The sequence below is a fragment of the Bombus vancouverensis genome, chromosome 13 (genome assembly GCF_051014615.1).
Source record: "Bombus vancouverensis nearcticus chromosome 13, iyBomVanc1_principal, whole genome shotgun sequence".
Classification (NCBI taxonomy): domain Eukaryota; kingdom Metazoa; phylum Arthropoda; class Insecta; order Hymenoptera; family Apidae; genus Bombus; species Bombus vancouverensis.
This window is the reverse complement of record NC_134923.1, coordinates 2,123,238-2,146,366: the sequence shown is the minus strand read 5'-3', so window position 1 is coordinate 2,146,366 and position 23,129 is coordinate 2,123,238. Positions and strand designations below refer to the sequence as shown.

The 23,129-nt window shown below is 37.8% G+C and overlaps 4 protein-coding genes across 5 annotated transcripts; 1 reads left to right on the top strand and 3 right to left on the bottom strand.

The window, feature by feature from the left end:
* Positions 1-3,674, bottom strand: LOC143303556 (uncharacterized). Its single transcript, XM_076623965.1, has 3 exons — positions 2,614-3,674; positions 2,469-2,540; positions 1-2,390 (listed from the first exon to the last, which is right to left on the bottom strand). The coding sequence occupies exons 2-3, from the start codon at positions 2,514-2,516 to the stop codon at positions 2,025-2,027; spliced, it is 414 nt and encodes a 137-aa protein (XP_076480080.1). The 5' UTR covers positions 2,517-2,540; positions 2,614-3,674; the 3' UTR covers positions 1-2,024.
* Positions 3,675-6,173: 2,499 nt separating this feature from the next.
* On the bottom strand, positions 6,174-13,827 carry LOC143303555 (uncharacterized). Of its 2 annotated transcripts, none has more exons than XR_013059970.1 (6): positions 13,744-13,827; positions 13,128-13,250; positions 12,708-12,753; positions 12,544-12,632; positions 12,218-12,439; positions 6,174-12,117 (listed from the first exon to the last, which is right to left on the bottom strand). XR_013059970.1 is itself a non-coding variant. In XM_076623964.1 (6 exons), exons 1-5 carry the CDS (start codon positions 13,778-13,780, stop codon positions 12,267-12,269), a joined length of 336 nt encoding a protein of 111 aa, XP_076480079.1. In that variant the 5' UTR covers positions 13,781-13,823; the 3' UTR covers positions 6,174-12,117; positions 12,218-12,266. The 2 variants fall into 2 exon arrangements, 1 of the variants encoding a protein (XP_076480079.1); XM_076623964.1 differs by having other exon boundaries at positions 12,218-12,307; positions 13,744-13,823.
* Positions 13,828-13,935: 108 nt separating this feature from the next.
* On the bottom strand, positions 13,936-22,715 carry LOC117162238 (uncharacterized). Its single transcript, XM_033344097.2, has 7 exons — positions 21,755-22,715; positions 21,610-21,681; positions 18,473-21,531; positions 18,169-18,272; positions 16,820-16,932; positions 15,216-15,314; positions 13,936-15,105 (listed from the first exon to the last, which is right to left on the bottom strand). Exons 2-3 carry the CDS (start codon positions 21,655-21,657, stop codon positions 21,166-21,168), a joined length of 414 nt encoding a protein of 137 aa, XP_033199988.1. The 5' UTR covers positions 21,658-21,681; positions 21,755-22,715; the 3' UTR covers positions 13,936-15,105; positions 15,216-15,314; positions 16,820-16,932; positions 18,169-18,272; positions 18,473-21,165.
* LOC143303554 (uncharacterized) lies at positions 16,930-18,727 on the top strand. The gene has a single exon (XM_076623963.1). The coding sequence runs from the start codon at positions 17,000-17,002 to the stop codon at positions 18,725-18,727; it is 1,728 nt and encodes a 575-aa protein (XP_076480078.1). The 5' UTR covers positions 16,930-16,999.
* Positions 22,716-23,129: the final 414 nt, after the last annotated feature.

Below are 23,129 nucleotides of genomic sequence, written 5' to 3'. Positions count from 1 at the left end.
TACATGTATATACAAAATATATTTTAATCAATCATCTTGGAGAGTTACATATAAGTATAAACATATATGCCAAACATGTAATAACCTAGTAAATATTAGAGACAGTACTTCCAATACTATGCAACAAATACAATATTATCAATTTATGAAATATAAGTATATATGAAGTCAAAAACTAATAGTCTAACGAATACATAAAACATACAATATTGTATTATTAAAGAAATAAAGGTTACATTGTCAGAAACATATATATATGTGTGCGCATTCTATCAAACAGTAATCTAAGATACCTACTTAAAACTAGCCTACATTCCGGTAAAGAGTTATAAAATAAGAACTACAGTACGAAACATGCATGTCTATATATAAACATATATAAATTATATTCTAAACTAAACTACTATTAATGTGTGCGCATTCTACATTACTAAATCAAATTAGTAATCTAAGCTAGCCTACATTCCGGTAAAGAATTATAAAATAAGAACTACATTACGAAACATGCATGTCTCTATACAAACATATAAAAAAAATCTATATTCTAAACTACTACTAATATATGCGCATTCTACATTATTAATTCAAATCAATAATTTAAGATACATACTTAAAACTAGCCTACATTCCGGTAAAGAGTTATAAAATAAGAACTAAATTAAGAAACATGCATGTCTATATATAAATATATAATCTATATTCTAATGTATGCGCATTCTACAACCTAAGATAAATACTTAAAACTAGCCTACATGCCGTAAAGAATTATAAAATAAGAACTAAATTAAGAAACATGCATGTCTCTATATAAACATATAAACAATCTATTTTCTAAACTAAACTACTACTAATAATCTACAAAAGAAATAGAACACACAACGCAACACTTGGGACTAAGCGACAACCTGTCGATAGCCCAAACGCTCAAAATAATTAACACCGCAACAACTTGAGGAATTGCATACAGAAATTCTATCATCAAACACAAATATGTAAACACACATTAAACGCACAATAATCTAGAAACAAAACCTTCAATACTATGTTGTCACAATACAAGATATATATGTATATATGAAATCAAATGATTGACACATAACCTCAAATACACAACACTATATCACTAAAGAATCTGAATGAAAATCACTTTGCCAGAAATATATACATATATACGTGTGCGTGTGCGTGTTCTATCTTATTAAGAGAAATTAATATAAAATAAATAATTAACATTTCATTTCGTATGAACACTATATGGGCAAGAGAGTTATGCATATAAATACGTATATATATATATATATATATATATATATATATATATATATATATATATATATATATGTGTGTGTGTGAGTGCATATGTTTTATATTATCGAATACTCTATAAAATAAACTACTCGAAACAATAAATAACGCAATCGAAGAATCACAAAACATTAGCCATACTGAAGTGACACACAACATAAACATGTATATATATACGTATATTCACACGAGTTATACTATTGTCACTTTAAAACAATATTAATAAATAAATGTTCTAATTGCGGTAGAATAAGGAAAAACGAGCGACAGACGAAAAATTACTTCGATATCAAACAAAACTAAAGACCCGTCACTAAAAACTTTACTGATTACATTTATGAGCGGCTATGTTGGATTTACACGCGTCATGGCGACAGGAATATTAGGGATTAATGGTAGTCAGGCGCGAGAAACAAATCAAGAAAACACATTGTTAACACTTTTCTTTAATAAATTTTATGCGCAACTACAAATGTAAAAATATATATATATAATTAATTAAAAAGGGGGCAATATAAAATTAAAAAAAAATAATAACAAACGTAAAATAGATAACCTAACACTATCACATTTAAAATATATATATATATTGAACACAAAACAAAATATACCAAAAAATTAATAATAATATGGAACATCAAACAGCGAACCAACGAAATTGAAGCAGCTACACTAAATCAAAATCGAAGCAAGGAGCTCCGGGATAAAGTTCGCTGAACTCACGCATACACCAATACATACACGCATACAGGGGAAATTCCCTTTCTCCCAGAAGCATGGTGACGAAGATGTGCCTCCAAAACCTCTTCGGGAATTTCATTCGCAAAACGAACTTTCACGCAACGATCGGTATCAACGATTTCAACCAGAGGGGGTTCCCTCTCCAATACGACGGTCTCTGCATCGAAGAAATTCTCGTCGAAAGTAACCGAATCGTCAAAGCCGAATTTCGACACGGCCTCGGCACCAATGTTGAATAGTTCCTCCAACCACTCTGATACTCGTGGTTTATCACAGGGCCGCATGCGTTTGATGGATCCTCCCGAGTCGCCCATGGGTTCTTCGGAATCCCTCTTTCGCTTGGGCTGAGAACAACACGGTATATTCTAAATAAAACGAAACAGAACGAATCAAGCAGACTAAAAACAAGACTAAATACGTACCAGGGAAGTCTGGAAAGGAATCTCTGATGGAAATGCCTCCGCAAACATTGTCCGAACGTCGATCACCGAAGCCCAGGGGAACAACAAAAAGGGAAAAAACATTAAGATCACAAAACAACCATAATATGGGAATATCCAAACTTACGAAAAATAACTCAACGAAGGAGGTCCTTGTTGTGGGAGAGCAGCGGAGTTGCGCGTGTTGCCCGAGCAAACATTGAAATGATAATGATGCTGCAGCCACCAGCCCTTCCACGCGCCGAAGAAACACCGGTAATTCCCACGGTACAGCACGTGGAAGTTTCTCGCGGAACGGACTAGATCAGCGTGGAATGCTTCAAATCTCCTAGACGCTAGCTCAGCAGAAACACAGGACTGATAGAAACTAAGTCGAAATACGGAATTTACATTTTGTCACGTACGATTCCAAGAAGCCCAAACTGCAACATCCCCATTCCCACGGAAGCGTACCCCCAGCGGACCACCACCCCGTGGGGGATGGCATTATAAATAAGCGTAGCAACATAGCGCAGCGTTCATTAGTTTGTTCATAATTCTTGCGATCGTTTGTTATTACGGCTCATTATTCTTTGCGTTCATCACTGCGTTTAGAAATTTTGTATTGTATTTTGCGTTTCGGGGTCTTTAGTTTTTCGGTAAAGAAAAGAGAGTCGCGACTAAGTAAAAAGAAAATTTTATCTTTGAAGTCCTCATTTCATCGTTTAGACACAAACGCGCATTGTAATTGCGGTATTAATCCAGTTAGTAAATTGCTCAGTCTGTATTAAAATAGATAAATAAAGTAAGAGTTGATAATAAACTATATTCGAGTTCAAATAATAAACCCAACAAAAACTACGACGACCACCGGAGCGGCTGAGGTAATGGCACCAGACAGCACCTACTCCTCAAGGTAAGAAAATTAATTTTGAAAATTTCCTTCTTCTCTGATAATCTCGTTGCCCTCGAGAATTGAATTAGAACTTCTTGTCATTGATCTCGTTTTATTTTCGTGAACGGTTTTGAAGATAGAATCATTGTTTAAACTTTAAACAAAGGAGTTGTCCGCTGTGTCGGCTTGTGCGAACGGTGTTTTCAGCTACTGAAACATCCGCTGATCTTCGCATTCCTCCTCCCACTGTTGGTAAAATATTACCCGTCTTTGGGCAAGACTTGCGAAATCACACGAGTTCCACGCAGAGAGGATCGTTAGAATCATCCTCGATTATTAAACTCAAAAGGCAAGAAAATCGTGATAACAGAATCCATCGTAGTAAATGAATTGAGTTTCGGTTCTAACGGCAAACAACTACAGCGAAATTAAAAGAGAAGAAGAAGTCAAACGTAAAAATAAATGTAATATCGTGATGTAATATGTTTACAAAAAGTGGACAATAGAGATGTTAATCAGACAGAAAAGACGATTGTGGCTTAACTTGAACTATTCATACCAAACGTACAGAAAACAGCGCAATCCACACTCTCTCTCGGCAACGCCACTCGCAAACTCCGTCTCCGCTCGACTCGCACTCGGCTCCTCGACTCGCACTCTGTTTCTCGACTCGCACACTCTGTCCGTTGTCCCATTCTATTGTCCTTTTCCTAGGCCCACCGCACACGTGGTCTGCAGACGCTCGTAGCCAGGGTCACGTAGGTCTTTTCCACGAAACTATGCACTTGAAAAGACCGATGACACATTGATGGGCCCGACGGCGCCTCGGCTCTCGCGACACTGCTCATAGTTCGCCCGATATTTCCCAGGCCTTTCGTCCACGATACTACATAAATTTATATAAAGCAACGAAAAATCTCACGTTCCTATCCAATCCAGCAACACTAAAATATATATTTCGAGCTAATAAAATATACATATATATGTCAGATCACGATTCGAATTTTGGGCGCGCGACGACTCTTCATGTGGACTAGCCATCGTTTCACAAAGCCGAGATTTTATTTACACGTATATACAGGTCTATCACTAAGCTTAACAAATAATAAGTACAACTAATAATAAGTCTAACAAACACTAAGCCTAATGAATAATACGATCTACGAATAATTAAATTAAATAATACTATTAGCAATGTTTGAGTTCAAACGAATCCACGGTCACCGGGATAACTCCTTACTAAGCGAAACTAACTTAGACGCAAATGCGATCCTCGAAAACGCTCGATGTATCACTCTCCAAGGCAATCGCAAGAATGCCAGCCTCGTGGAGATTTTTCTCCCTGTACGATTGCATTTTGTTTTCTATACCCGTTTGGAAGCATCGAGAAGGTTCCAAACGCCGTTGCTAGGCACACTCGTTGGAAGCATCGAGAAAGTTCCAAACGCCGTTGCTAGGCAGTTTCTGCCTGGAGTTTTGGTTACTAAATACAATGTATGTCCCATTGCATCGGCACCTCCGAGGCAACATCACACGTGGCTCGGCCCGCTCTCGAGGCCGCATGCCGCCACAACCACATTTCTCGGAAAACACATACAACCACTCCAGACCTCCGTTAGATAAAACATCCATCCCGTGACCGTGGCTACGTTCAGCGACCGATTGTCACCTCGAACCCAATCTCGCTTATTACAAATCTTAAACAATTACAACTATAATAAAATCTAGGCTAAGGTACTAGAGGATGTTCCCAAAATTTCCAAGGAAGGGCTTCGGCTTTCCTTTCATCTCCGACATATATAATAACCTAAGCAATTCTACGTCGAAATAAAAATCCGTTCAACGAGGAAAAATATTTATTGTACCCAGCTTTAATCCTCTCCCGTGCTAGTATCCCTGCGCATAGCAGGTTAGCCGAAAAGTGAAATTCATTTACCAGTTGCATTAAGCGTCAGTTAACGCTACCCATTAAACGTAAAAGAAAATAATAAAAGTAAAATATTTTGAAATAGTCCTTAGACTATTTCTGGTGGCAGTAACTACCGTATTAATTAGAAATCTAAATCAGTATTAAATACACAGAAATATCATTTCAATTTATTTCCCTTCAGATTAAATTCAAACCCAAACTATAAAAAAAAAATTTTTTTTCAGTAAAATTTAACTTTAGATTTGATCGATTTCAATAAACCAGTACGTAACAGATTAGTTTAGATATAATTTTGGTGGCAGCGGTGGGATCCGCTTCACGGAGGATTAAAGTTGGTTTAAACGGTTCGATACGCTCCATAGAACATTAAAGTTGTCACGCTTGTCAATAAAATATATATTTAAGAAACAATGGCGACTGTAGTGGAATCGTTGGACGAAGAAATGGTTTTGACATTGTCGGAAAAGCTTAAAGCATGGGATGCGAACTTTCGCGATGTGAGTGCAAAACTCGCCGAATTACAAACCGGCTTATTCGAACTTAAAACAAAACAGGAACCTAAAACACCCGTATCGCCGCCGACAACGCAACAAGAAACGGTCCAGACGAGTGTACATACCCAGCCAATTGAGCTAAAAGACGCGATCGAATCGGTGCCAGTGTTTGACGGACATCGACCATCGGTATTCCACTTTTTAAGAGCTTGTGAGCGCGCGCGAAATATGTGTTACGACCGTTCGCGGAGAGACGCGGTCGCGAGGAAAACGCGTCAGCGAGAGGCGTAAATTCTCGCTACGATTCGGTGAATCGACGCCGCGAAGTAGTCGTTCCCCTGTTTCGGTTAAGATAACAGAGGTGGTTAAATGAATATGACACAGTAGAGTAAGTTATATTTCACCGTTTATTCCACAACTTATAACGAAGGCAGTTACGCTGGTGCGTATGTACGAGATGAGTGAGTGACTGATCTACGGGTGTGTATACCCGGTGGAAGGATGTTGACCGTTCGAAGGATGTAAAATCAGTACTGTCTTGGGAGACGATGCTGTCTCGGAGGAAATCTAAGGATGGGTGTGTCTAGCGCACGGGACCATCGGATTTGTTGGTGCCGATGTTATTTAGGAGAGTGAGGGAATAGGCTTCGTTTTTAATTGGTTAAACGAAGGGTCTGAACCGCCCTCGAGAGAAAGTGGTTAGTGGCAGGAAAGTTGCGGCGTACGTGAGAAAAACCAACTTTCCCTTGTCCAGCCGTGGTAGACAATAGTCTTTAGAATTCCTCGGAACCAGATGTTTGTTTTGTTCGAAGGACCTTCTCTAGGAAATCTATGAGATTTATGGAAGGTACTTGCAACTATGGAGGATACGCTGCGAGTATCCGGTGACATCTGATTGCCATATTGCCCGCGGTGTGTGGCCTGGGCTAGGTAGAGTGTTACGCGACGTAACAATATGATTCCCAGATATCAAGAACCTCAATTAGTAAAATTATTAGTAAATAAGCTTCGTGGACACGCGTTCCTCGCCATCGAAGACACGGAATTAATGAGTTTAAATGATTTCGGAAACAAATTAAAGGATTTATTCGGCCCAAAGAAATCTCTTAACGAATATAAAGGAGAATTAGGAACGATATTTCAACGACCCGGGGAAGACATATTAGATTATATGGATCGCGTTAGAAATCTTAGATTGGCAATAATGGACGGAGAAAGAGGCGACTACGGCATCATATCTCCCGACATCCAAGATACTATAGATTGGGAAACGAGAGAAGCTTTCGTTAAAGGACTTCCGAACGAGGTATATGTACGAGTAAAAATAGCAGGGTATCATACTTTAGAAGATGCGTATCGTCAAGCCGTTAAAGCAACACACGAATTGAGACAAATAACCGATAGAACACGACCCCATCGACCGACACCCTCGAACTATTACAGACGCGACAACGCACGTCCTCCGAACACTAACAACAATATCAGAAACAACCGCCAAGATCGAAGATCGGTACCCCCATCGCAAAATTTTCCGAATACTACTAGACAAAATATCACGTGTAATTATTGTAAAAAATCCGGGCATTTAGTGAAGGACTGTTACAAATTTAAAGCCCGAGTAGACGCCGGATTAATCGTACCCTATGCTTCGAGACCGTCGGGAAACCAAACACGTCCTTCGGGAGAATGGGGCGAGCCACGAGGGAACGATACGCCGAATCGCCCAAGAGTACAGGCGGCAATCAGGCGACCGGCGCCGACGGCAACAAACAGGACGAGGGCAGCCACCCACGCGAGATCGACTCCACCACCCATAACGAGAGACGGAGCGAACGCAATGCCGACTATAAGATCGAACGAACAGCCACTAAATACTGTGGGGGAGTCATCCCACAACCAAACAAGGCCACAAACAGAGAATCCAGAATCTCAAGACAAAAGGGAAAGAGCGAAGCACAAGCAACCGGCGAAGGAAAATCATCAAGAGTTGAATTCAGATTCGGAAGGCGACCTCTCCGAATTATTTCAGTAAAATTTAACGATTCTCCAACAACCCCAACTGCACGAATAGTTTCCCCAAATCTAAAAACTAAGACGAGTTTATTATTAGACTCTGGATCGGAAATCAATATTATCAAGAAACCTGCTTTACCCGATTCAGCCATCATCGACGAGAAAGAATCAATCGAAGTGCGAGGAATTACGGCAACGAGCCTGGTCTCCCTAGGGCAGACGGTAATACAGGTTGCGGGCCATCCGGTTATTTTTCATGTAGTTGATGATTCATTGCTAATCGATCAAGACGGATTCCTAGGATCCGAATTTTTTGCAGGTTGTAAAGCTCGTTTAGATTATGAGGAAAAACATATCAAGTGGGGAAATATTTATATTCCCTTCGATACTAAAGAAAAAATAATTATACCGAAGCGAAGTTCAATAACGTGTTCAATTAATATCGCTAATCCAGAGATAAAAGAGGGATTTATTCCAAGAATCGAGCCGAACAAGGGAATCTATTTTGGTAATGCAGTTGTGAGGAATCATAAAGGAAAAGGCTACATAAGAGTAATAAATACTACTTCAAGAGATTACGAATTTACAACACCGACGATGGTAATTAAGGAATTTGAAAATCCCTCCCCGCTTCCTAGGACAGCGTGTAATACAGTTCTAAAATCGAAGGAAAGCAGATACGAAAAAATAAATGAGTTACTACGACTCGAACACTTGAACGAAGAAGAAAAGGAAAATGTTAAAAAATTGATTCGTAACAATCAAGATAGATTTCATATTCCAGGAGATACATTGGAAGCAACTGAAGTTCTGGAACATAGAATAATTACAACGGATAATATACCAATTAATACTAAACAGTATCGATATCCACCAATACATCGAGAAGAGATAAATCGACAGATTCAAGAATTACTAGATACGGACGTAGTGGAACCATCAATATCTCCATATAACTCCCCGTTATGGATTGTGCCCAAAAAAACCCGATTCGCAAGGAAATAAACGCTGGAGATTAGTTATCGATTATAGAAAATTGAACGATAAAACGATCGGCGATGCCTTCCCACTACCCAACATTACAGAAATATTGGATCAATTAGGAAGTGCAAAATATTTTTCCACGTTTGACTTAGCATCAGGCTTTCACCAGATCCGTATGTCACAGGAAGATGCCCACAAAACTGCATTTTCGACACCATACGGACATTTTCAATTCAAAAGAATGCCCTTTGGATTAAAAAATGCCCCAGCAACATTTCAACGTTTGATGAACTCAGTATTATCTGGTCTGCAAGGAATAGAACTATTCGTCTATCTGGATGACATAGTGATTTATTCCAGGTCTCTCCAAGAACACGAAATTAAATTTAATAAATTAATGGAAAGACTGAGGACAGCTAAATTACGATTACAACCTGATAAGTGCGAATTTTTACGACATGAGGTGAATTATTTGGGACATATAATTAGTGAGGATGGCGTGAAACCCGATCCAAAGAAAGTCGAAGCCGTATCAAAATTTCCACGACCAAAGAAGGCGAAAAATATCAAACAATTTCTGGGACTAGCAGGATATTACAGAAGATTTATACCCGATTTCTCCAAGGTCGCGAAACCATTGACACAACTATTAAAGAAAGATACTCCCTTCAAATGGACGGAAAATCAAGAAGATGCATTCAATAATTTAAAAACAGCATTAATGACGAAACCATATCCAGACTTCTAAACCCTTTAACCTTACCACAGACGCATCAGGATACGCAATAAGCGGTGTACTGAGTCAAGGGCCAATTGGAAAGGATTTGCCGATTGCGTATGCCTCAAGACTATTAAATTCCGCCGAACAAAACTACTCTACCATAGAAAAGGAGTGTCTGGCAATTGTTTACAGCGCAATGCACTTCCGACCGTATCTTTACGGAAGAAAGTTTACTATCGTAACCGATCATAAACCTTTAGTGTGGATGCATTCTATCAAAGATCCTACTTCCAGAATTTGGAAATGGAAATTAAAATTATCGGACTTTGAATTTGATATTGTATACAAAGAAGGCAGAGCGAACGCAAACGCAGACGCATTATCTAGGAACCCTCCGGAAGTTTGTTTGCCAATCAGAAAGAAAGAGGAAGTCTCACCGATTCGCTATCCTGTCCCAAAAAGATTCGAAATAGACACGTCAACGGAAGACTCTCCCGTATTCGAAGCCAAACCACGCGTCTTACCTCAATCCACTGATCTTACAAAACAAGAAAAAATTTCTACTCGAAAGCATCTTACACTGGAAGAAACACCCGTAAAATATTTTGACGAAGCACTAACCGAACTCGATGTAAACACAAATAGAGAAATAACTGATCAAGGAAAAAGGCGCATGGACACAACAGGCGAAGAAGAAGAACCCTCCGCCGTAATTCCAGAGCTAACTCCACAACGAGAAAAGGACACGCATGTCTCAAAAAGATTTAAACTGGATACGTCAACCGAAGATTCTCCCATATTCGAAGCTAAACCACACGTCTTGCCTCAATCCAGCGATTCTAAAAATCAAGGAAAGGGTTTTACCCGAAAACATTTTACAATAGGAGAAACTCCCATAAACTATTTAGACCAAGCACTAACAGAAATTGATGTAAGTACAGACAGAGAAATAACCAATCGAGAAAAGGAAGACACGGATACAACAAGCGAAAAAGAGACCTCCACTGTAATTCCAGAACTAATTCAACAACAAGAAAAGGACACGAGACCTACGATAATTGCGGAACTAAAAATTTCAGAAACCCGAGACTCAATTGCGAGAGTAAATGACCATAAGGTAGTATTTATAGATATACACGGCAAACCGATAGATAAAGGAGCCTTAGAAATGAAGGAAACGGGAAAATTGCCTCGTTATGAAGATTTAATGTTAGAAAAAGCAAGATTGAATTACGATTCTGGAAAATACATTGTATCCCTACCGATAAAGGAAAATAGAAATATTCCAATAACACCAGAAAATTTATTAAACTCGCTAAGATCTCTGTTAGACGTAGTAAATGAAAAACAGTTAACTTCGTTTAGCATTAGCAAAGGAAACTTGGAGGAAATACCCTGGCGATATACAATCAGAAAATTAAAGGAAATATTTATGGAAAAAACCTTATCCATCACCATTTGCACTGGAGAAGTAATTACTCCACCTGTGGAAGCGCGGAACAACATAATACGAGAAAAACATGAATCAAGCGTAGCAGGACACAAAGGAATTACAAAAACTTATCAAAGAATACGACAACACTACTATTGGGAAAATATGAAAAAGGAAATTCAAGATTACGTAAGAACATGTAAGGAATGTCAATTGAAGAAACTCACAAGAATAAAAGCAAAACAACCAATGGTACTTACAGACACACCAGGTAAAGCGTTCGATAAGATTAGTATGGATATTGTAGGTCCATTACCAAAAACTCAAAAGGGAAATGAATATATATTAACCATCCAAGATTTATTAACAAAATACTCAATCGGGATTCCACTAGGAGGAATCTCTTCAGCCGAGATAGCGGACGCTTTTGTAAAGCGATTTATTTGTCGTTTCGGATCACCGAGAGCTATTCTCACTGATCAAGGAACGAACTTTACATCCTCACTAATGAAGAAAGTAGCAAAGAGATTCCGCATCAAACAATATACCACGACGGCATATCATCCACAAAGTAACGGTTCAATTGAAAGATCTCACCACGTACTGATTGAATATCTCAAATTATACATTGAAAATTCCAGAAATTGGGACGAATGGGTAGAATTAGCTATGTTTTCCTATAATACCTCTGTACACGAAGAAACGAAATTCTCCCCGCACGAATTAGTTTTTGGACATCTAGCCAGAGAACCTACTGGTGAAGTAATAATCGAAGAGAACATGGAACCAACATACGCAGAATATCTCGAAGACCTGTTCGATAAAATTAACACCGTACAACGAATGGCAAGAGAAAATTTGATAAAATTCAAACTAAGATCAAAGGAATATTACGACCGACGAATCAACCCCCAGGATTTTAAAATAGGAGATTCGGTATATTTACTAAAAGAACCCAGCAAGCGAAAATTCTCCGATCAATATACTGGACCATATAAAGTGCTAGAAATCTTGCAGAATCAAAACGTCAAGATTGAAGTAAAAGGGATTCCGCGAACGGTGCACTTAAACAAGCTAAAACTAGCGCATAACCGAAATAAGCAATGAATAAAGTGATTTCAGTGGGCAACGTAGTGCAGTAGTGTATGTTGTAGTGCTGTTCGTCGATACAGATATCGAACACCTAAAAGAAAAGGAAAAATTATTATGTGTACTCTAATTATTGTTTGAATATAAAACGTGTTGATTCAACAAATAATTAAAAGAGTGAAAGTGAAAGTTACCTTGAGAACAAGTGATCAACAAATAAGGAAGTGTACGTGCAAGTATTGGTTATGGATCGTTGTTCGTGGAACATAACGTATGACAGCGACCTAAAATAAGTGAATAAATTGGTCTCAATTGTCTCAGTGCAAAATGCAAGGTTACTAAGTGTTATAACTATATTGTGAATAAATCAAAAGGAAGTGTGACACTGTCCATCGAATAATACAGATAGCGAAAACCTAAAAGAAAAAAAAAAGAAAATTATCAGGTGTACTCCAATTATTGTTTGAATATACAACGTGCTGATTCAATAAATAATTAAAAGAGTGGAAGTGAAAATTACCTTGTGAACAAGTGATCATAATACAAGAAGGTTTACGTGCAAAATAGGTTATGGCTCCCTGTTTGCGGAACGCCATGTACAACAGCCAGCTGAAGAATAAATGAACAAATTAACTTCAACTGCCTTAATGCAAGTTACAACAGTACTAAATGTCATAACAATACTGTGGAAGCATGCCACTGTTCATCGAACAACACAGATAGCGGAACCCTGAAAAGGAAAAGAAGTTTATTACAAGTGCTCCGATTACTGTTTGAATGTGAAACGTGTTAGTTCAACGAACGATTAAAACAGTGAAAGTGCAACTTACCTCATGAACAATTAATCACCATACAAGGAAGCGTACATGCATGAATTTCGCAGATTAACAAGAAGAAATAAAATAGTTGATAAAGTATAGAAAGTAGTTAGAAAATAATTAAGATAGATTAATTGAAAGTAAAGGGATATCTTATTATGTATTAATCTATGTAGTATTGTTATATAATTATATCTAACATGTAGAAGCGGATTTTGTAATACACAATAACGGTCGCACACACAATGCATTATACACATATTAAACTAAATAAACTAAACAGTACCTTTATGGCCACAGATATAAGACGATTGAAGACAACCGTAGTAGGTATCCAAGGCATATCGAAGAATCAGATGATGTTGTGGGAATGATCTAGGTAAGTGATGCAGCATCGAAAAAGTAGAATCTGAAGAATTACAGACAATATTAATCTAACAAGTAGATTTTAATCACTAATAAGGGAACTAACTCATATCATACACAAAATAATAGCAAATAGCAAGTACATGCAATAATAAATTAATAGGGAAAATAAGAAAGGTTAATAAACACAGGAATAGGTTAGAAATTAATCAAGATAGACTAACTAAATATTAACAACATGACTGAACTCGGTGCAAAGGAATAAAGTTACGTTACACAAAATATCTGGTAACGCAATACACACAAAAAAAAGAAAAAAAAACATTAACTAAATTAAACGAGATTTATATAAATGCGAGTCACGTATAATCAAAACAATGACTATCGAAATTCGAAAACAACGCAAACCATGCTATCGCATTAAGGTAGCACACGGTATTGACACACACAATATCATGAAACACAAACAATATTACAGAAACACTACAAAATAAATTATAATGATTAATAAATTAACTATTTCAACAACACGCAACTGTTGACATTAAACAAACGATACACGCAAGCGACCATATTGAAAATTCGTCGCGCGCACCCCAACACAAATAATAGCCAGTACAATGTAATACAGCATTGCAATAGCAATGCTAGGTACAAAAAAAAATATAATAAAAAAAAAAGAAAAAAAGAGAGATAAGGAAAACATATATAATAAACAACAACTAACATAACCATAACATATTATATATTATACCACATACAGGGATACAGTATTTGTACAAAGGGATAGGTCCGAACAAAACTTATAAAAAATTATAAAATATATATGTCGGAGATGAAAGGAAAGCCGAAGCCCTTCCTTGGAAATTTTAGGAACATCCTCTAGTACCTTAGCCTAGATTTTATTATAGTTGTAATTGTTTAAGATTTGTAATAAGCGAGATTGGGTTCGAGGTGACAATCGGTCGCTGAACGTAGCCACGGTCACGGGATGGATGTTTTATCTAACGGAGGTCTGGAGTGGTTGTATGTGTTTTCCGAGAAGTGTGGTTGTGGCGGCATGCGGCCTCGAGAGCGGGCCGAGCCACGTGTGATGTTGCCTCGGAGGTGCCGATGCAATGGGACATACATTGTATTTACTAACCAAAACTCCAGGCAGAAACTGCCTAGCAACGACGTTTGGAACTCTCTCGATGCTTCCAACGAGTGTGCCTAGCAACGGCGTTTGGAACCTTCTCGATGCTTCCAAATGGGCATAGAAAACAAAATGCAATCGTACAGGGAGAAAAATCTCCACGAGGCTGGCATTCTTGCGATTGCCTTGGAGAGTGATACATCGAGCGTTTTCGACGATCGCATTTGCGTCTAAGTTAGTTTCGCTTAGTAAGGAGTTATCCCGGTGACCGTGGATTCGTTTGAACTCAAACATTGCTAATAGTATTATTTAATTTAATTATTCGTAGATCGTATTATTCATTAGGCTTAGTGTTTGTTAGACTTATTATTAGTTGTACTTATTATTTGTTAAGCTTAGTGATAGACCTGTATATACGTGTAAATAAAATCTCGGCTTTGTAAAACGATGGCTAGTCCACATGAAGAGTCGTCGCGCGCCCAAAATTCGAATCCTGAGCCGACATATATATTAACTGTTTTTGTATGTATGTACAGAACAGGTGGCGAGTTCATCAACCCTAACATAGAGGACTCAGACGGGCTCGTACCCGCATTCGATCTGGAAGCGACGGAGGATGTTCAGTCTTGCCTCTGTGTACGGTTGATACGTTCCGTCTATCATTTAGATAACGGTCATCTTTGTCAAGACTGTTTCGATAACTTAGATCCAGACGACCAGGACCTATGTGACGACCCACCCACTCATTTCATATGCGGAGTATCTGCAAGAACACGAATATCATACTGTCGTATGTGTGATATAAACCTAGCGGACCTGCAACCCGCTATATCATGCCTCCAATGCATGATCGTTTACATTAATTTAACTCACCTTGAAAGAAACTTTTTAGTTCAAGGAATAGCAATCCGCGCCGTAGAACTATAAAGGACTTGTATGCTACGCACAAGACCAAATACTGATGCTATCCACCTGTAAACAAATGACATTTATAATTATGCATATAACTTTCACTTAATGTTTACCAATATATAAAAACACGCATGTTGTAAAGTAGGCGATATCTATTGATAATCCAAGTGACTCGTAAAATAAGTCGTCATATTTACCATTACACGCACATATATATATGTCGGGTTTACATTAGAATTAGGGTTAGGGGCGGAATCTTCGTTTGGGTTACACGTTGTCGTTATGCAATGGAGAAGACATTGACTAGTGCAAATACGATTATTATAGAACCGGACAAGTAACCACGGTAGTTAGGTGCTCAAGAAACTAATGACAATGATCCTAGGTTCAATAACGAATCCGCGGTCGACGGGATGATAGATGAACGTACTCACAAAATCTAAGTCGGACGCGTAATATTCACTGGTTGTAAAGAGTTACTCCTTTCATCAATGAGATCGCGAGAAAGAATGTCTTTCCCGTCCCGATCATGCCACAGAGGAAAACTATAATGGGGTGTGTCTAAGGACACGAGATCATCGGATTGGTCGAGAAAAGCCTTCGTTCAGAAAGTAAGGGAAATTGGCGTTGCTGCTAATTGGTCAATCTCCATATCGGTGGTTAGAAAAAGATGCTAGCCGCCCTCGAGGGAAAGTTGCTAGTGGGAGACGCCGCTCGTTGAAAAATATGTCTCCCCTATCTTCCCGTAGTTGGGACAAAGACTGTTTGTCTGTTTGAAGGACTTTAGTTAACTAAACCTTAAGATTTATAACGGGCCCTCGAGCTAGCCGAACATGTACTGCGGAGACGCATCGCCATCTGGCAATCATCTTACTCGAAGAATAGGGTCTGCGTGTGGCGAGCTATGGGACAGAGACCGTTGGAATGTTTACTGTCGAGTGTTACAACTATTTCCTTTTTAAGGAGAGCTATAGAATTATTCCATGCCTCTGTTAGACAAAGCGTTCATCCCGTGACCGCGGCTACGTTCGGCGAATGACTGTCGCCTCGAGCCCAAGCTCATTATCACAATTCTCGAACAATTACAATCGGATTGAATAACTACAATTGTTCAATTACAGCTATAGTAGATTCTAGGTTACAATGTTGCGGGATTATCCAAAATTCCAAAGGCTCCGGTGTTCTTTCATCTCCGACATATATATATTCAAAGACAAGCCATAATTGTAATATTTATTCCTATAGATAATATATACTTATATATTTATAACGATAAAACAAATCTCATCTATATTACTTACCAATATGTATATAATTATAACCCAGGTAGCATTCATGGTATTTATTTTCACTAATAACAAGTACATAAAACCTAAAATAAAACAAGGTTATAACAATAACAAAAAAAAAAGGAAAAAGAAAAAACATATAAATATAAAATTTTTCTTATATATATATATATTAATAATAATAAAAGGTTATTCTTATTTCTAATAAACTCGAGAGTAAGAAACAATTTAATAAATTGTTAATAGGAAGATGAATCGCCTAGTCATCGTACTCACCCTCATCAAAATAACATACGGCTTGGTAGGATATGACTGCAATGGCAACCACCTCAACATCACCACTATCTCTTTAAACTCCATCGGGGACTGCAGCATACAGCCTACAATGACTGAAACGCAAGATATTTATATACAACTACTTCAACTCTCAGAATTTGAATTTACCAACGTAAGGCAATGCATAACGGATTCGCAGAATACCTCCATGAAACAACCGCCCAACAATGTGCAAGGATGCACCAAGACGGCACGTTTTCGCTCGGACCACAAAACCTTATAGTTGGCCTAAAGGATAATGCAACAGAAACAAGGTCGCTTGTCCTAGCCGGCAAGCTAACAGACGACGGCAGCTGCCAGGGAACACAGTATGTAGACCCATACGGAAGCTGGGAAAAGGTCGTCGTGCAAGCAACAGTAAGGATAAGTTTAAAATCAGCAGTTGTGCCAGTACGGATCGAGGCAAACAAAATTCTACTGAAATCAGGAACGGTATGTACCTTTAGCGAAGGGAACTGTCTAGACGCTGAAGACGGATACACTTATTGGCAACCACAACCACCCTCACCATGCAAATTTGATCAGTACGATGTGCTATATGAAGGAATTGCTACAAAAATCCAGGAAATAAAAGCCAACAGAGAATCAGTACAACCAATTTACGCACTAACAACGCAAGAAGTAACATTTGCACTGACTAAAACCGGAGAACAGCCACTGTGTGGATATACCCTACTATCCACCGAACACCCCAAATTGTTCCTGTTAGAAACAACAAGAGGAAATACGTTTATCTCCAAAAGAAAGACAGCAGTCGAAAACTTGGACATATTCGCATACGTCAACTCAAAATTCATTTACGTAGAGAAACATATTAAACGACAAATGACAACATTGTATCATGATATATTGACACAAAGATGTACCACGCAGAAGAAACTAATAGAGAATGCTTTAAGCTTAGCAATCTTACTGCCGGATGAATTTGCATATACCATAACCAAAGCCCCAGGACACATGGCCCTGATCGCAGGAGAAGCAGTCCACATAGTCAAATGCATTCCGGTACAAGTAAAAGTACGACATACAACAGAATGCTACTCGGAGCTACCCGTTTGGCAAGGGAATCGCACCGCATTTTTAACGCCAAAGACACACATCCTAACGCAACACGGAAACCACCGAGAATGTAGCGCGGTACTACCTACGCTATACAATATCGACGGACTCTGGCACAAATTCGTACCAAAACCCATGGAAACAATTGCACTACAGGAACTCCGCCCGGACGTACGTCAAACGTGGCAATATTCAGCACCATCGTCGTTGGCCACGAGCGGAATATATACCCAAAAGGATCTCGATGCACTACGGGACCACGTCATGTTCCCGGCAGAAAAATCTGCAGTCTTGAATACATTGGCCAGAGGAGCAACAGGAAAAACAATCGTCCCTGGAACAATAAACATCCTGGGAATGATGGACGAAAACACATTAACGACAATAGCAAAAAATACCGTATCAAGCTTATGGACTGGTTTTATGGAATTTGGAACTGTCAGTGCAGCAATATTTGGAATACTTGTAATATTTAAACTAATCAAGACGATAATAGACATAGCCATACACGGATACCAGTTACGTGAAACTTACGGATGTGGAATCGTCCTGTTAGGAGCAATATGCGGCTCAGTCACCCACCTGCTACTATACCTCAAAGCAAAACGAAATATCGATGATCAAGCAGCACAACCTCAAGGGATATCGATAACACCGGTAGTCACTCAACAACCAACGCCATCTACGTCCGCCTTGAGCGAACTCAGAGACACCATCAGTCAAATTTTCTTTGGAAATTTGAACTCCAAGGGCGGGGGTGTCACGTCCCACGCTCCGCACGCGCCGTAACAAGAACAAGAAAACTATTCTATGCAAAACGCGCGAATAAGGATTTGAATGCACAAACGAACACACGGGGCTACGAAACTAAAGGAAGGATTAACGAAACGAGGGCGACTAATAAATCCAATCAGTATAAAATAAAATAAAATAAATAAAACCAGCTAACGGATTGAACGAGTTACGAACCAAACAAATAAATCAGGAAATAAGAATAACTACAAAAGGGGAAATAATTGAAACGCCAGAAATACGAGTATATATAAATATATTTTAATCAATCAACTTGGAGAGTTACATATAAGTATAAACATATATGCTAGGCATGTAATAAATTAGTAAATATTAGAGTTAGCGCTTATAATACTATGCAATAAATACAATATTATCAATTTATGAAATATAAGTATATATGAAGTCAAAAACTAATAGTCTAACGAATACATAAAACATACAATATTGTATTATTAAAGAAATAAAAGTTACATTGTCAGAAACATATATATATGTGTGCGCATTCTATTAAACAGATACATACTTAAAACTAGCCTACGTTGCGGTAAAGAATTATAAAATAAGAACTACATTACGAAACATGCATGTCTATATATAAATATACAAATCATATTCTAAACTAAACTATTATTAATGTATGCTCTTTCTACATTATTGATTCAAATCGACAATCTAAGATACATACTTAAAACTAGCCTACGTTCCGGTAAAGAATTATAAAATAAGAACTACATTACGAAACATGCATGTCTATATATAAATATACAAATCATATTCTAAACTAAACTACTATTAATGTATGCTCTTTCTACATTATTGATTCAAATCGACAATCTAAGATACATACTTAAAACTAGCCTACGTTCCGGTAAAGAATTACAAAATAAGAACTACATTACGAAACATGCATGTCTATATATAAATATACAAATCATATTCTAAACTAAACTACTATTAATGTGTGCTCTTTCTACATTATTGATTCAAATCGACAATCTAAGATACATACTTAAAACTAGCCTACGTTCCGGTAAAGAGTTATAAAATAAGAACTACGCTACGAAACATGCATGTCTCTATACAAACATATAAAAATCTATATTCTAAACTACTACTAATCTATGTGCATTCTACAATCTAAGATACATACTTAAAACTAGCCTACATGCCGGTAAAGCATTATAAAATAAGAATTACACTATGAAACATGCATGTCTCTATATAAACATATAAATAATCTATTTTTCTAAACCAGAACTACTATTAATAATCTACAAAAGAAATAGAACACACAACGCAACACTTGGGACTAAGCGACAACCTGTCGATAGCCCAAACGCTCAAAATAATTAACACCGCAACAACTTGAGGAATTGCATACAGAAATTCTATCATCAAACACAAATATGTAAACACACATTAAACGCACAATAATCTAGAAACAAAACCTTCAATACTATGTTGTCACAATACAAGATATATATGTATATATGAAATCAAATGATTGACACATAACCTCAAATACACAACACTATATCACTAAAGAATCTGAATGAAAATCACTTTGCCAGAAATATATACATATATACGTGTGCGTGTACGTGTTCTATCTTATTAAGAGAAATTAATATAAAATAAATAATTAACATTTCATTTCGTATGAACACTATATGGGCAAGAGAGTTATGCATATAAATACGTATATATATATATATATATATATATATATATATATATATATATATATGTGTGTGTGTGAGTGCATATGTTTTATATTATCGAATACTCTATAAAATAAACTACTCGAAACAATAAATAACGCAATCGAAGAATCACAAAACATTAGCCATACTGAAGTGACACACAACATAAACATGTATATATATACGTATATTCACACGAGTTATACTATTGTCACTTTAAAACAATATTAATAAATAAATGTTCTAATTGCGGTAGAATAAGGAAAAACGAGCGACAGACGAAAAATTACTTCGATATCAAACAAAACTAAAGACCCGTCACTAAAAACTTTACTGATTACATTTATGAGCGGCTATGTTGGATTTACACGCGTCATGGCGACAGGAATATTAGGGATTAATGGTAGTCAGGCGCGAGAAACAAATCAAGAAAACACATTGTTAACACTTTTCTTTAATAAATTTTATGCGCAACTACAAATGTAAAAATATATATATATATAATTAATTAAAAAGGGGGCAATATAAAATTAAAAAAAAATAATAACAAACGTAAAATAGATAACCTAACACTATCACATTTAAAATATATATATATATTGAACACAAAACAAAATATACCAAAAAATTAATAATAATATGGAACATCAAACAGCGAACCAACGAAATTGAAGCAGCTACACTAAATCAAAATCGAAGCAAGGAGCTCCGGGATAAAGTTCGCTGAACTCACGCATACACCAATACATACACGCATACAGGGGAAATTCCCTTTCTCCCAGAAGCATGGTGACGAAGATGTGCCTCCAAAACCTCTTCGGGAATTTCATTCGCAAAACGAACTTTCACGCAACGATCGGTATCAACGATTTCAACCAGAGGGGGTTCCCTCTCCAATACGACGGTCTCTGCATCGAAGAAATTCTCGTCGAAAGTAACCGAATCGTCAAAGCCGAATTTCGACACGGCCTCGGCACCAATGTTGAATAGTTCCTCCAACCACTCTGATACTCGTGGTTTATCACAGGGCCGCATGCGTTTGATGGATCCTCCCGAGTCGCCCATGGGTTCTTCGGAATCCCTCTTTCGCTTGGGCTGAGAACAACACGGTATATTCTAAATAAAACGAAACAGAACGAATCAAGCAGACTAAAAACAAGACTAAATACGTACCAGGGAAGTCTGGAAAGGAATCTCTGATGGAAATGCCTCCGCAAACATTGTCCGAACGTCGATCACCGAAGCCCAGGGGAACAACAAAAAGGGAAAAAACATTAAGATCACAAAACAACCATAATATGGGAATATCCAAACTTACGAAAAATAACTCAACGAAGGAGGTCCTTGTTGTGGGAGAGCAGCGGAGTTGCGCGTGTTGCCCGAGCAAACATTGAAATGATAATGATGCTGCAGCCACCAGCCCTTCCACGCGCCGAAGAAACACCGGTAATTCCCACGGTACAGCACGTGGAAGTTTCTCGCGGAACGGACTAGATCAGCGTGGAATGCTTCAAATCTCCTAGACGCTAGCTCAGCAGAAACACAGGACTGATAGAAACTAAGTCGAAATACGGAATTTACATTTTGTCACGTACGATTCCAAGAAGCCCAAACTGCAACATCCCCATTCCCACGGAAGCGTACCCCCAGCGGACCACCACCCCGTGGGGGATGGCATTATAAATAAGCGTAGCAACATAGCGCAGCGTTCATTAGTTTGTTCATAATTCTTGCGATCGTTTGTTATTACGGCTCATTATTCTTTGCGTTCATCACTGCGTTTAGAAATTTTGTATTGTATTTTGCGTTTCGGGGTCTTTAGTTTTTCGGTAAAGAAAAGAGAGTCGCGACTAAGTAAAAAGAAAATTTTATCTTTGAAGTCCTCATTTCATCGTTTAGACACAAACGCGCATTGTAATTGCGGTATTAATCCAGTTAGTAAATTGCTCAGTCTGTATTAAAATAGATAAATAAAGTAAGAGTTGATAATAAACTATATTCGAGTTCAAATAATAAACCCAACAAAAACTACGACGACCACCGGAGCGGCTGAGGTAATGGCACCAGACAGCACCTACTCCTCAAGGTAAGAAAATTAATTTTGAAAATTTCCTTCTTCTCTGATAATCTCGTTGCCCTCGAGAATTGAATTAGAACTTCTTGTCATTGATCTCGTTTTATTTTCGTGAACGGTTTTGAAGATAGAATCATTGTTTAAACTTTAAACAAAGGAGTTGTCCGCTGTGTCGGCTTGTGCGAACGGTGTATTCAGCTACTGAAACATCCGCTGATCTTCGCATTCCTCCTCCCACTGTTGGTAAAATATTACCCGTCTTTGGGCAAGGCTTGCGAAATCACACGAGTTCCACGCAGAGAGGATCGTTAGAATCATCCTCGATTATTAAACTCAAAAGGCAAGAAAATCGTGGTAACAGAATCCATCGTAGTAAATGAATTGAGTTTCGGTTCTAACGGCAAACTACTACAGCGAAACTAAAAGAGAAGAAGAAGTCAAACGTAAAAATAAATTTATATAAAACAACGAAAAATCTTACGTTCCTATCCAATCCAGCAACGCTAAAATATAAATATCCAGCTAATAAAATATACATACAATAACCTAAGCAATTCTACGTCGAAATAAAAATCCGTTCAACGAGGAAAAATATTCATTGTACCCAGCTTTAATCCTC